The sequence below is a fragment of the Squalius cephalus genome (assembly GCF_949319135.1).
Source record: "Squalius cephalus genome assembly, chromosome: 18".
Lineage (NCBI taxonomy): Eukaryota > Metazoa > Chordata > Actinopteri > Cypriniformes > Leuciscidae > Squalius > Squalius cephalus.
Genome location: NC_137139.1, coordinates 5,228,959 through 5,244,312, shown reverse-complemented (window position 1 = coordinate 5,244,312; position 15,354 = coordinate 5,228,959). Strand labels below are relative to the sequence as shown.

Genomic DNA, 15,354 nt, shown 5'->3' with positions numbered 1-15,354 from the left:
TCATGTCATTGTGACTCAGGTTGTCCCAACTCAGGCCGGGGTCTTGCAGGTGATGGTTCATGACCTTTGTTTGACCTTTCCTTCCCCCGCTACGGCTACAGTTCACATCTCTGATATTCTGGAGGTGTATGTGCGTGTGGTCGACAAGGTTGGTGACATCCACTTGAATGTGTTTAAAATAGATTAAGGAATTTCACTAACAAATCCATTTTGAAATTATAAAAGCCTCATGCATATGCACTTTATGATCTTTTATGAAGTGGTTTTGAAATCAGAGGTTGAATTCAGATTACACAATCATTTTAGGTTGAGATCGGCAAGTCCGTCAAAGCATACGTTCGGGTTTTGGATGGCAACAAGAAGCCTTTCCTGTCCAAGTATTTCTCTGTGATGAACCTGAAGCTGAGGGCCGCGTCGTCCATCATATCTCTGCAGTGAGTAACCGATGCCAGATCTTCTGTACTCCATGTGCTGGCGTCTGTGAAAGCTAAGACACTTCTGTTGTTTGTCAGAACTCTGCCCGATTCATCAGAAGAAGATACGGCCACCTTTCTGGTCAAAGGTCTGGTGATCGGACAAACCAGTGTGTCTGCTTTCGTCATTGACAAAAACGGCAGGAAGATCACCTCTGCACCCCAACAAATTGAAGTAAGCTTCTTCTGTGCCGTCATTTACAGCTTTTTGAAAGGATTGCTTCAAATGTTTTTCATAGTTACATTCATAGTTCATAGTTAGTTTCACAGGGCTGTTGAATGCTTGATTCTGATTGGTTACTGAGCGTTCTACGGTTATTTTCCAGTAAACGCACAGCTATTGTTGTTCCAGGCCGGTCGCATTACAACATTAGTTGACCGCATTACAGTTTTATATCACTTCCCTAAATAATTCCATTTATTTATAAATGTCTTTACAGCCTACAACAGCAAATGAACCAAGATCGACAAAGATACTCACTAGGATAAAAATGACAAACTATATCCATGTTTTCCCCACAAAATCAGATTTCAATTAAAAATAGTAAGTAATATAAAATATAAAAATAACACTATTAAATGATGTGGATGATAAATGGTAAAAAATACTGAATAATTGAATATAAATAATTGACTACAAATATTAGCTAATGCAAATGGGGAAAATAACACACATGTATGCTTGCCCTCTTGACGCTGCACCCACACAGGTTACTTCTGGAAACTCTCATCCTTCATGGTGATGACAGTTCCTGAAGATTTCTTTCTTGAATGTGTCTTTATGATCTGCAGGTGTTTCCCCCCTTCAGACTGCTGCCCAGGAAAGTCACTCTAATAGTTGGAGCAATGATGCAGGTACGTAATAATTTGTATTTATTCCAGTACATTTCAGTTACTTTCCTCTTGTGTAATGCACTCAGATCTGATGTGTAAATGAGCTGTTGAACACACAACACACAAATGCTGCACTCTAGAAGCTGCTGCGTTTACATGGACACCTTTTTTTTTAGTTCAGAATTAATTCATTCTGGTTGATGAAACTGTTTACATGAATGCAAAGTAATCAGATTTATGACTGAATTATTTTTTTCAAATCTGAATTAATCTTTTGATTTGCTAGCCATTGGGCCTCACACACTAACTATGCATGTGTGAAATTTGTGTACGTCTTCACGAACAAATCATTATTCATGATTCATAACGTTTGTACTAAAATGTATTCTAAATGTACAATAATGTTTAATGCAAAATACTAACCTCAAGTCACTAGGGGTGGAACGGTACACAGAAGTCACGGTTCAGCAAAACAGAAATGCAGAAGGCTTGTGCATGTCTCAGGCTGTACCACCAAAGGAAAATAAATTACTTAAGCCTTGTATTTTTTAAATAAGTTTTATTAATAAAGTAATGGCATAGAACCAGTTTATTTGTAGTGCACTGACAATAGTTTTATATAATTAGTTTATTAATTAAATTAATAAAAAGATAAAAAGACCTTGAGATATGTTTGGTAATTGTACCTGAATGAATTGAAAATTAATTTGCTACATGTTTTTATGTTTCCATTGTTTGATCGCGCCTGCGCCTCACACACACACACACACTCTCTCTCTCTCTCTCTCTCTCTCTCTCTCTCTCTCTCTCTCTCTCTCTCTCTCTCTCTCTCTCTCTCACACACTCACACACGCGCACAAATATAAGTAAACCCTTTGCTACAGATTAGGTGTCCCTAAAGACACCTAATCTGTGAGACACCAATGTGTCCCTGAGCAAGACACTTAACCCCTAGTTGCTCCAGAGGCGTGCGACCTCTGACATATATATAGCAATTGTAAGTCGCTTTGGATAAAAGCGTCAGCTAAATGAATAAATGTAAATGTAAATGTAAAGAACCCGCGTATCTAACAGTAGTTCTGCATTACATTAATTTGCCTGTAAATTTATGCACCGAACCGTGACGCCCGTACCGTTTCGGTTCAATACGACTACATGTACCGTTCCACCCCTAGCAGTCGCTCATGTAGAATATACTGCAAATTCATTAAGAGCAAATTGTGCATACCCATGTGTTCTCACATAAAATTTTCCATGAGAAGTTCTCCTGTGCATATAAAAGTGAACAGTCCACACAATAATCAGTGAATGAGACTGTCTTGTGCTGGATGACTGGATGATGGCCGAAAAGAATAACACAATGTTGCCAGAAGCACTGCACTCAAGCGCATCATCAGCCTGAAAGCCAACATTGATGACATGATTTGCGATGTTTGTCAGTGGTCCTCTAACCATTTTTTTTAATCTCTTAATGTTATAGAGCTACATCTGTGCATGCAACGTCATGACACCATTACTGCGTCAGTGTTGAACATGCACAGAACATCCCCGTTTCAGAGAGTAAAATAACCACTTTCAGTCTCCTCATTTCAGCTTTTCTATTCGCTTCGAGGTGTTTCTTTAACACTTGTTTTTATGTGCCGCCTCAAACAGCGCACATCTGTGTCATGTACATGTCTATGATCGGTCTTCTGCTCATTTATAGATCACATCAGAGGGAGGCCCGCAGCCCCAGTCCAACATCCTCTTCTCTCTGTCCCGTGACCACATTGCCTCTGTCAACAGCCTGGGTCACGTGCAGGGCCTGTCGGTGGGCAACATGAGCGTAACCGGCGTGGTTCAGGCGGTCGACACGGAAACAGGCAAACTAGTGGTGGTGTCAAAGGTGAAGCTTCTCCACAAACACGTGTGGGGATTGTTGAAACTATATTGGTCTGTGTGGTGAATGAGTTAAAGGGATAGTTCATCAGTTGTTCTCCCTCATGTCGTTCCACAACCAGAAGACTTTCTTTCAGCTCCAAAACACCAATGAAGATTTATTGTAATCTGGACATTTCTGTCCCTCTATTCACATAAAACTCGGTTCAAAACGTTCATAAAGAGATTGTAAAATGAATCCAAAAGAAATGAGCGGTTTGATCTAAGTCTTCTGAAGAGACGCGATCGCTTTATATGACGAGCAGAGTTTTGAGTGGACAGACTTTCAAAGGAGGGACAGAAATCTCTCAGATTTCCTTAAAAATATCTTTATTTGTGTTTTGAAGAGGAACGACATGAGAGTGCGTGCTTGATGACAGATGTTCAGTTATGTGTGAACTAAGCCTTTAGATGTTGCTCTTGACAGGATCAAGTGGACATTGAGGTGGTGCAGCTGAAGGCCATAAGGATCCGAGCTCCCATCACCAGGATGAAGACGGGGACGTTGGTAAACACACATCATGACTTGCGCAGTGTTTGTCTACAGAGTATTGGGTCTTGTTACTCAGCTTTGGTGTCTTGCTGTAGATGCCGGTGTATGTGATGGGCCTGAGCAGCAGTCAGACGCCCTTCTCTTTCGGGAACGCTCTTCCCGGTCTCACCTTCCACTGGTCTGTGACGAAGAGAGACGTTCTGGACGTCCACACACGCCACGCAGAGGTCAGAACAAAACCCTGCATCTGATGCACACTGCTAGTTTTCACTATTCGTGTGTTGATTTTAACCTCAACCTCATAGAGCTGGTATCTCAATATTTTTGCATTTGCTCTCGATAAGTGAAAGGAAAGGAAAGGAAAAATATGGTAACACTTTATTTTACAGTGTCCTTGTTACATATGTTACATGTACTTACCGTAGTAATAAGAGGAAATTATGCATAATTACATGCAATTAACCCTAAACTAAAACCTAATCCTACCCTAACCCTTTAGTAAGTACATGTTAATAATTATTATTACTTAAAATAAAGGGTTACCAAGTGTAACCAAAAAGACATGAACATCTGTAACAATGTACATACAAATTGTTTAATGCAAAACACTAGTTGAAAAAGGAATAGTCTAGACCTTTTAAAAAAATAAATGAACAATTTACCAAGATAAAAAAATCTGTGTGTGTGTGTGATCTCTCCTGCAGGCGTCTGTGCAGCTCAGCGCTGAGCACAACTTTGCCATGAGTGTGTTTGGCAGGAGTAAAGGTCGCACTGGACTGAGGGTGGTGGTGAAGGCCACTGATCCTCTGGCGGGACATCTGGAGGACAATGCCCTTGAACTCCATGATGAGATACAGATTCAGGTAGACGGAAACTCATTCTGTCGTTCGTTTGCTAAACAGAAAGCAGAGATTGACTTTCCCATTCATCGAATTTCAGGTCTATGAGAAACTGCAGCTTTTGAACCCAGAAGTTCAAGCAGAGGAGATACTGATGTCACCAAACTCCCTGCTGAAGCTCCAAACTAACAGGTACTTCAGTTCAGATCAACATGTAAAGACACAGATCAACACATATAGATAAAGATCAACACGTATAGATATAGCTCAAAACATAGAGATACAGCTTACTTGGGCTGTGTTTGGACTGGACAACATCACACATCCACGTTGCTTTGTCATGAATGTGAGCTTCACTGCCCTACAAAAACAAAATACAGTAAACACATTATGACCAGCATATCAGTTATAACCTAGTGTGAAATACAATACAGGCCACAATTTGTTTAATTAAGAGTGTCTTCAATTCAAATTCATTATGGATTCACAGTTAAATAGTGTTTTTAACTAAACTAACATAAGTGTGTGTGTGTGTGTGTGTGTGTGTGTGTGTGTGTGTGTGTGTGTGTGTGTGTGTGTGTGTGTGTGTGTGTGTGTGTGTGTGTGTGTGTGTGTGTGTGTGTGTGTGTGTGTGTGTGTGTGTGTGTGTAAAAACTGCGGAAACAGACAACACAGGTTTCCTGGGTAATAGTCAGTTATACAGAGTTGCCCTGGACAACAGTCATTATTTAGAAATGTATTCCAAAATACATTCCATACAAATCTATTTAATTCTAATTAATATATTTAATTGTAAGCTTGTTTCTGCCACAAAATAAAACATTTTAAAAGATAATTGCGTGTTTACTCAGAATTGTGTGATATAAAGTCACAATTGTGTGATATAATGTCAGAATTGCAATATATATGCAAGTTTATTTCTCACAATTGCGACTTTATATCATGCAATTCTGACCTTTCAATTGTAAGAAAAATAGTCAGAATTGTGAGATAAAAAGTCGCAATTACCTTTTTTATTGTTTATTCTGTGGCGGAAACAAGCTTCCAGAGATTTAAGTATTCCAGAGATCCATTGAATAATATTGAGTAACTTAATTGACAAAATTGGTTCAGTTTGTGTATTTTTTTGTATTTGTTTGTGTGTCAACTGTGCGTTATTTCCTGTAGAGATGGACAGGGGTCCCTGTCGTACCGTGTGCTGGATTGTCCGGACAGAGCTGCTCTCATTCAGGTGGATGATAAAGGTCTTCTGACATCTGGATCGCTGACAGGAACAGCATCCCTACAGATTAGCTCGCAGGAAACATTCGGCGTCAATCAAACCATCATCATCGCTGTGAAGGTAACACTACGACATGCATGATGCAATACAGTCTTCAAACAGATGATCTTTTTAGCAAATTTTAAGTGCATTTTACAGAACCTAATAAACGTGTTCTTAATGGAGAACAAAATAGAGGATAAGTAACTTAAATGGCAGATTAATAATATTGCTTATTAACGTTTCGTGATTAATTTTTAGCGACTTATGACTGGCTGACTGACTGCACATTATCACTCACATATTTATATTTAGTAATTCACAGTAGTTCTTAACTGAATGTTTTGGTAATTGTTCTGAATCAGCAGTGTTTGTGTTTTGTTGTGTAAGGTGGTGACCGTATCATACCTGCGTCTGAGCACGAGTCCAGTGATGCACACGTCCAACAGAGAGACTCTGTCCGCCATCCCGCTGGGAGCCGTTCTGACTTTCACCGTTCACTTCCACGACAGCACAGGAGAAACCTTACACAGCCACAACTCACTGCTCAGCTTCTCCACCAACAGGTGCAGCACCATCAGCACATCAAGCCATCTACATGACATGCAGACACAGTCCTTACACTGCAAGATCAGTGCTGCCCCCCCTCGTCTGCCACGGCCATGTTTATATTTAGCGTAGAATAATATTTTAATGTCTACAGATATTATCAAGCATGGACTAAATATTTTGCATTAAAATTCAACCGCAACAAACATTTGTTGCACAAGTAAGCATTAATGCAACATATTTCACCATGATTTACTTCTCTTGACTGTTCTCCCCAGGCCATCACAAACTCTTTAACTCTGTGTAACTCGAAGTGGAAATCTGATATTTTATGTAGTGTATTTCTACCATATAAAATCGGCTTTATTTTTTAAATGAATATAAGAATGGGCGACACGCCCATATACTGTGATAAAATTATCCTAAGTAATTAAATACTAAAATACATGATCTTTTTACCACACAGAGAAATCCAAAAAGACAAGTTTCACAGGACATTTAATGTAGGCCGATTTAATATAATGCAAGACTGTGTCAATGAATTTACACAGGAATTACAATCACAGGAAACTGTTAATGTTTTTGTTTTTGCAGTTCGTGCTATAAAAAGCTTTTTTTTCACATTACCTAAATAAAGTGCTTTATGTGAGAACATCTAAATGATCTGTTTAATGCACGTCTAAAATGTCATTTAATCTGATTATTAGCCTGACAAAGTGCATCAAAGGAAGTCATTTTTATGGGCTAGATCAGTGGTTCCCAAACTGGGGTACTTGTAGATCTACGTGAGGTGACAGAAAGGGGTGCACGTACAAAATGCTGAGTCTTGCCGTTCATTTAATTCTACCCTACCTTAAAATAATATCAAAACTGAGCATGTATTTCTAACCGGCAAAATACTGTAAATACATAACATCCAATCAAATCATCTCATCCTTAGCAGTGAAAACTGTCTGCATCCACACAAGCATGTTATAGGCTTTGTGCAGAGTATTGCTGCCTTAACAAATCTCACTACATTACTGCCGTTCTAGACAATGTACCTTTGTAAAAGTGGGGATTTAGTACGTACTCGCATGAACAAATATAGACACAGTGGAATGAGATCGATTTGAGTTACAAAAACATACCCTTTGTGAGTTGATAACGAGCAAGAATGCAATTGTTCCCAAATATCCACACGATTCACACTATTGCAAATGTGACATTATACAACAGGTAAACAAACAAAACGTACACTTTAAACACAGTACTGTCAGTATTTACTCTATTTTGTAATGAAATAATAGTTCCAATGAAAGCCACAGCAGAACTACAGCACACATCTGTGTTCGTGAACAATTCTGCAGCTTTGAACGAATCGTGAGAGAGTCAATCATTCAATGATTCATTCATAAATACAGACAGTTGCTTCGTTACTGAATGAATGAATTACTTGCTCATTAAGACAGTGACTTACTGCCACCTACTGGCGGTTTTAGTTTTCAAAAGTATCACTTCGTTTTTACCATCATTGCATAAATATGCAATGATGGTAAAAACGAAGTGATACTTTTGAAAACAGATCAATACAAAACTTGTTGAACTCTATTGAACATTTTTTTTATTCATAAAGGTAAAAAAAAATGCACTGGAAAATCAATTTAGGGGGCAAATACTGTCCCTTACTGGGAAAAGTATGACTGCAAGTCTAAGTGGAAGAGAGGGGTACACAGAAGGATCGTAAACCTCCCAGGACGTACGCCACTCTAAAAAGTTTGGGAACCACTGGGTTAGATCAAGTCAAGTCAAGTCACTTGTGTGAGAGTGATATAGCGCTTTTTACAATACAGATTGTTTCAAAGCAGCTTTACAGAGAGGAAAATAATGCAAAAAAGTTTGATCCAGTACAAATAGATCCTTGAAATAAGTTGCAGGTTACCACGTTTTCAGTGGATTCAGTGGATTTTGACTTTTTGCCACCAGAAAGACAAACCTGTCTTGCAGTGTAGACGTTTGCAAATGCGTCTGAACATTATAATATACTATATTAAAGTTGGTAATTGCAGACAATTCAAATGTATATTTATGCAAAAGAATATTAAGAAAAATATTTGATCCATGATTTTCTTATACATTTTAAATTGTAATAAAACAGTATTTATTTATTTTTGTATTAATGATTTTAAGCGTCTGTATCGTGTGTGCAGGGATGATTTGGTGCAGGTCGGTAAGGGTTCGAGTAACGGCACGCTGACGGTGCGGACGGTCAATGTGGGTCTGACTCTGCTGGGAGTTTGGGACTCGGAGCAAGCGGGACTCGCTGACTTCATTGCTCTACCCGTCCAACATGCCATTCATCCAGCCGAAGCCCAGCGGCTGCTCGTGGGAGATGTTGTGTGTTTTTCTACACAGATTATTAATCAGGAGGGTAAGAGAGGACACAGACACTACTTTATTTCAGCCTGTCTCTCTGTGAGTATTTGAGTGTCGTGTTGTGTTTGCCATGGTCAGGTGCGTCAGGTGTGTGGAGCTCCTCATCCAGTGCTGTGCTGGAGGTCGATCCCAGGACCGGAGCCGCAGTGGCCAGAGACAAGGGCACCGTCACCATCTACTACGACATACCAGGACAACTCCGCACTTACAGAGAGGTGAGCGCTTGTGGGACATCCAAGCTCATCACAATCAGTTCCTTACGTTTGGAGATATTCGAAGATGATGTTTAGGAAGAGTCATGAAAAGACAGTGGTCTAAATGGTGATTCCTGTTAAACTGAAGACGGTCATTATTGTAATTGCATTGAAACATTGTGTTTTCTTTAGGTTTTTATTGAAGGTGCAACTCGGACATCTGTCATGTCTCCCTCAGTGAAGAAGGACAGAGACTCTAAAGTCTTGATGTCAACCAGGGACACAGGGAGCAACCTCATTGGTACAGATCACTGCTTGAATCGCTGTAGTCCTCATGCTCATGGAGGGTCATGCTTATGTGCTGTGTTTGTGAGATGTTGTGTGTCCTGCCTTAATGCACTGCCCTTCTGATGTGTATGATCAATGTGATTAGAATGTAAATTCAAATCTGTTTTCACATATAACACAACTGATCAGTGTTTGTTGCAATTCCCATTAGCTACATTAATCTATATAATTTAAAAAACAATAAATATCATCAACTTAGTGCAGAATAGGGCAGGCCGATACATTGATTATTGCAATATTATCTCGATAATGTTAAAAGTTTAGCCTGGGTTTCTAAAGACAGTAAGCCAGTTTCACTCCCCTTTTTTAATCTCACAAGTAAATAGTTTTGACTGCTTGTGTGAGAATGAAGTTTGGATCCGTATTTGTGTGAGAGATTTCTAATTAAAACGCGATTTTGATGCTTTAGGCATTGTAGTTATTCTAGCCATTCACATGTCTGTTGAAGATCATTTGTGTTCATTTAGCTAAGCTCATTTATTTCATATTCATTCGAAAATCACTGTCACTTTAAAGGTGTCCTATTGTGGCCTTTTATGAAGTCATAAATGTGTTTTTTGAACAATCAAGTATGAAAACATATTATAGTACACCCTAAAAACAAAATCATTATTTTTCATATATCTTACATTATTACAGCTCCTCTCTGCCCAGTCTGTCTAGAATGCTTCGTTTTCGATTAAGCCCCTCCTTCAAAATAAGAAATGTGCTGTGATTGGTTAGCTGGCCCTGTGTGTTGTGATTGGCAGCGCTTAGGGAAATGTCCCGCCCCTTTATATCCTCTCTAATGCTGCTCAACCAGGCCTTGATTAAGTTGTTTAAGTTTTATTAATTCAATTGATATCTTTTTTGATCATTAAAAATTTGAACTGAAAATGCAGATTTTGAGGGGGTGAAATAAAACAGAATATGGTAAAAAATAAAATGGATTTCAATGGGACTATCAACACATGGATTTGCTTCATACAAATGCTGAATACTTGTAACTGAAAGTGTCTGCTAAATGAACATGCAAATGTAAAAGATTGTTAAACATGTGTTGTGTTGTGTCCTCAGGAACCTGCTCCTCGTCCCAGTCGGACAGCATCGCTCTGCTCCACCCGGAGTCCTCCATCAGCTGTCACCTGCGCTTCACCAGCAGCGCCGTGGATTTCTCTGCTCATGACGTCTACCACACTCGCACCGCGTTTGACCCCAGCACAGGTCTCTCCCACGACCTCTGGCTGCACTGGACCTCAGCCATTTCAGTGAATAAATCAATGTTTTAATGATGCATCTTTCTCTCCTGTGAACGTCAGGTTTCTACAGCTGTGCGCTGAGCTTCAAGCCCATGAATGAGCAGCAGGTGAAGGTGTTGAGCATGTCCATGACTGACGTGGACGTCACGGCCGGTGTGCAGGGTCACTTCACCGGTCAGCAGATCAGCGCTCGACTGCCCGTCAATCCAGGCATCTACGCGGATCAGACGGACATCATCCTGAGTAACCAGCACACGTCTGCTGACCTGACCATCTACGGGACGCCGGCCGCTCTGCAGCAGCTGGACGTAATGCTTGCACCTCTCTCTCGCTCTGCTATTGGTGTCTGGACAATCATTGTGTTGATGTGTCTGAGATTGCTCAAATAACGTGTGCATGTGGATCTGACTGGCTCTGTGACGTTTAGGTGAAGAGCAGTTCTCCTGCAGTTGTGTTGGAGCAGAAGGAGGTTTCCCAGAGCTTTCCCAGCTATATCAGATACACGGTTAGTGTGGTGAAGCCGCAGGGAGCTCTGACGGCATCGGTGTCCGTGAGCAGCGGGTCCAGTGATCAGGTGCTGCTCATCCCAGTGTCCGTCATGCATCTGGCAGCCAGCGGCACTTCTGTGCAAGGTTTGTTACTCCACACCCGTCTGACAGCATAGGAAGAAGTGTTTTTAAGGTTAAGATACACTAACAAGTAGTCTTTTACTGTAGTATCTTATTGGGCACCCAGTTGAATGGCCAAAAATAGCTGTTTCAGAAGATATAATTATGTAGTAGCCACATGTTAAAGGGGTCATGACATGAGAAATATGATTATCCTTTAACATTTGCAGGATTTTTTTAATAGTGCAAAGACCTTGCATGTTTCTTAGCTTAAGCTCATCCTCCTCAGAAAACAGCATTTATTTAACAAAGCTCCAAAAATGGCTTGTTAGGATGTTGTGGGATTTGTGATGTCACACAAGCAAATTAATTCATATTCAGTTAGAGCAGTTATTGATAATGTATAACTATTGATAATGTATAAATAGTTACATTATCGCACCGTCCACTGGCATTCAGTCTCATAATGGCTGTCACCGGTTTACACCAGATTGCTCATAAACGCATGCTTCTTCACCTTTTCTTGTAGCACAAATGGTAGATGGAGCAGACGGGCCCAATATTCTTCAGCAGTTTATTGACTCCTATCAAGTGATGTTCTTCACTTTATTCGCTCTTTTGGCTGCCACTGCTGTTGTCATCATCGGTAAATGCTTCCATATCCTGCAACACTTTCTAATATCACGGAGAATGGGTTTTAGGGCAGTGATTATTCCTTTTTTTTATGTCTTTATCATTTGAACAATTATCTATCTTTATTTTATAGTGTGCCATTTGCTGTTTTCTCCAAGAGATCCTGTCAATCATCCTGCATTCATCCAGAAGACTCCGCCTCCCACAGGTACATGCATCTGGAGAATACCCCTGCAAGACTGTAACCAAGTATAACCCCAATAAATGCTGCCCGATTAACACCTGACCTCTTTATGCAGTATAATGTGCAACACAATTCTTTGTGTGCTAAAGGAAGTTAAAGCTGCATTGTGTAATATTTTGGAGGATCTGTTGACAGAAATGCAATATAAGATCCATAACTGTTTTCAGTGGCGTATAAAGACCTTACGTAATGAACCGTTATGTTTTATTACCTTAGAATTTCTATTTCTATATTAGCCATTTCTCTCTACACACACACCACAGGTCTCCTTACATCGACGTGTTTCTACAGTGGCCCTAAACGGACAAACGCAGTTCGACACTGTTGTTCTTCATGCAAAGAAGCTAGCTAAAGTCAGCGAATAAAACACTGACACAATGATGAACAATTAATATTCGCAACAACATATCGTTAAGCAAAGAAACCTCATTGCTTAACTGGCTACTCTCTGCTGTCTCAGATGACGACATCACTTCCTGCCGGTTGCAATTCGCAACCTCCCCACTAGATGCCGCTAGAAATTACACATTTAAGGGATGTTTATTATTTCAATCACAACATTTAATTTAATTTATTATAAATTGTCCCACCGTCTACTTAGATAAAGGAATCATGAAATTCAGAATTTTATATTACGTTTTTCGAGGTTAGTTTATAATGTTTAAAAAAATTACACCAAAATGTAAAATGTATCACTTCTCTGCGTCCATCCATCAGGCTTCTTACAGTTAGCAGTTAGAGTTAGCCTTCACAGTTAGCAGTTAGAGTTAGCCTTCACAGTTAGCAGTTAGAGTTAGCCTTCACAGTTAGCCTTTACAGTTAGCAGTTAGAGTTAGCCTTTACAGTTAGCCTTTACAGTTAGCCTTTACAGTTAGCCTTTACAGTTAGCCTTTACAGTTAGCCTTTACAGTTAGCCTTTACAGTTAGCAGTTAGAGTTAGCCTTCACAATTAGCCTTCACAGTTAGCCTTCACAGTTAGCCTTCACAGTTAGCAGTTAGAGTTAGCCTTCACAGTTAGCAGTTAGAGTTAGCCTTCACAGTTAGCAGTTAGAGTTAGCCTTTACAGTTAGCAGTTAAAGTTAGCCTTCACAGTTAGCAGTTAGAGTTAGCCTTCACAGTTAGCAGTTAGAGTTAGCCTTCAGAGTTAGCCTTCACAGTTAGCAGTTAGAGTTAGCCTTCACAGTTAGCAGTTAGAGTTAGCCTTCACAGTTAGCAGTTAGAGTTAGCCTTTACAGTTAGCAGTTAAAGTTAGCCTTCACAGTTAGCAGTTAGAGTTAGCCTTCACAGTTAGCAGTTAGAGTTAGCCTTCAGAGTTAGCCTTCACAGTTAGCAGTTAGAGTTAGCCTTCACAGTTAGCAGTTAGAGTTAGCCTTCACAGTTAGCCTTTACAGTTAACAGTTAGAGTTAGCCTTCACAGTTAGCCTTCAGAGCCCTGAACATCTCCCTGCTCTCAGCTTCACTCTGATACTGATACTGTTCCTCATCGGTCATTGAGCACACACTCCTGCCTGTCAAAGCCAGACTGGTGAAGCTGGTGTGTGGTGGGCGTTCTGGGGCAATATGGCTGCCGTCGCATCATCTCTGTGATGCTGCACATTAGTGGTGGTTGAGGAGATTCCCCACGCTATGCAGAGCACTTTGAGTGCAGAGAAAAGCATTATATATAAATGCAACATTGAATTAAATGGATGCTTCTCAAGAGGTCAGGTACAGATGCCCTTTCTATAGGTGGATCTATCACTCTTGTTGTTCAGAACACAACCTGCACACAGACCGAAGTGGCAACTGATCTGATGGACTTTACCACATTTTGCTTGTATTATTATTATTATTATTATTATTATTATTTCTTCTGGTTTAGGAATATGTGTAACCTTGATTACTCACTGAATTGTAAATGCTTGTGCTTTTTCAGGCGTAGCTAAGCTGACTGAGAGCCCCTTCAGCAACAGCATGTCTTCAGACATGAAGGGAAGCCCAAGATTACGCTTGTATTCTCCAGACTACAACTCCAGATAAACCTCCTCCACCTGAAGACCGAAGAAAGTGCCTTACCACTGAATACAGGAGTATAAGCGTGCTGGATACTTGCGCAAGAGTATTGCTTACATGCTTAAAACAATAGCTTTCTCATTTCAATCCCAGTTTGTTGAAATGCTGCATCATATCTGATTGAATATGCCAGGGCTGCATAGTTTTGTCTGCTTTTGTTTGATTATTTAAATGTTTGATGTGTGCACTCATTTATTATTATTGCCATTATTATTTTCAGTAGTTTGCATAGCTTGAGATAGTCTAAGTTTTAGTGAATTGTGATGTTAAACGTGTCTTTTTTTTTTTCTTTGAAGCTCAGGACAACCTTTGGAAACTAATGTGATCAGTTTAAACATGTTATTGTGTGAATAGTGCAACCACTGATTCCGTCCAAAGTGCTCTTACAAGTGTTTGATCTGCAAAAAACTAAAGGCCAGTCCTTTCATTTCGTGAACAATAATATGTTGAGTTTTAATATTTTGAAGAATTCTTGAGTGCAGCTTCTTTCAGTTATTAATGTGAATGTTCAAATGTTTTAGGGCTTAGTTCAGTTGACTTGCTTTGGCAGATAAAGTGGTTCTGTAAGGACAGAAGTTAGCTTTCTCTTGAACCTACAGCAGCATTTTACATGATCATTGATACTGATACTGATAATTCTGTTACTGTGAGTTTGAGTCTGATTCAACATTGTGACCATTTTTGACAGAATAAATCCTCAGCCTTGTGAAGCCTGTAAATCAATACTGTTTTAAAGAATAATTTGTTTTCTTCTAGTATCTGCCCTTGTAAGCAAGAGCCATAATGTGATTCATAGAACTGCTGCACTGAATAACATGAATTGTGATATCTGTCATAATCTATACACGAGTTTAATCTGTAAACCACTTCTGAGCCTTTGTCATTGTGTTTGATCTTCTGCCTATCATACCTCCCTCAAAAATAATAATAATAGCTTGTGCTTTGAGAACATTGTGCTTTTTTGCAGCATGTGGATCTATACACATTAAATATGCTCTTTTTTTCTACTATCACCTGAGTGTATTTTTTTAGGTTCTGAAATAATAATTTGAATAATAATAAATAAATAAATAAAAAACATTTTATTTCATGATGGGTTAGTGTTGCATGAGCAGAGGAAATAACTTCATTACAAGGATGAAATTAAAAGTGAATTTCGAAAACACTTGTTTCCTTTCCTAACAATGCAAACAATTTCCACATTAGATGCATGTAAACCTTTTTCTCACAATATTACAATTTTCTTACAATATTAC

General features: G+C 39.5%; 1 protein-coding gene across 1 annotated transcript in view; it reads left to right on the top strand.

Annotated features, from left to right (window-relative positions):
* nup210 (nucleoporin 210) overlaps positions 1-15,110 on the top strand; it is a 38,236-nt gene extending 23,126 nt beyond the window's left edge. The window contains exons 21-40 of the mRNA XM_079849162.1: positions 20-148; positions 307-434; positions 513-648; positions 1,266-1,328; positions 3,013-3,192; positions 3,652-3,732; positions 3,813-3,944; positions 4,422-4,580; positions 4,657-4,748; positions 5,724-5,898; positions 6,208-6,383; positions 8,556-8,776; positions 8,860-8,996; positions 9,168-9,276; positions 10,380-10,526; positions 10,622-10,869; positions 10,989-11,193; positions 11,699-11,815; positions 11,936-12,010; positions 13,962-15,110. Coding sequence (XP_079705288.1) covers positions 20-148; positions 307-434; positions 513-648; positions 1,266-1,328; positions 3,013-3,192; positions 3,652-3,732; positions 3,813-3,944; positions 4,422-4,580; positions 4,657-4,748; positions 5,724-5,898; positions 6,208-6,383; positions 8,556-8,776; positions 8,860-8,996; positions 9,168-9,276; positions 10,380-10,526; positions 10,622-10,869; positions 10,989-11,193; positions 11,699-11,815; positions 11,936-12,010; positions 13,962-14,065 — 2,814 coding nt within the window. The 3' untranslated portion in view covers positions 14,066-15,110. The remainder of the gene's footprint in view (positions 1-19; positions 149-306; positions 435-512; positions 649-1,265; positions 1,329-3,012; positions 3,193-3,651; positions 3,733-3,812; positions 3,945-4,421; positions 4,581-4,656; positions 4,749-5,723; positions 5,899-6,207; positions 6,384-8,555; positions 8,777-8,859; positions 8,997-9,167; positions 9,277-10,379; positions 10,527-10,621; positions 10,870-10,988; positions 11,194-11,698; positions 11,816-11,935; positions 12,011-13,961) is intronic.
* The last annotated feature ends 244 nt before the right edge of the window (positions 15,111-15,354 follow it).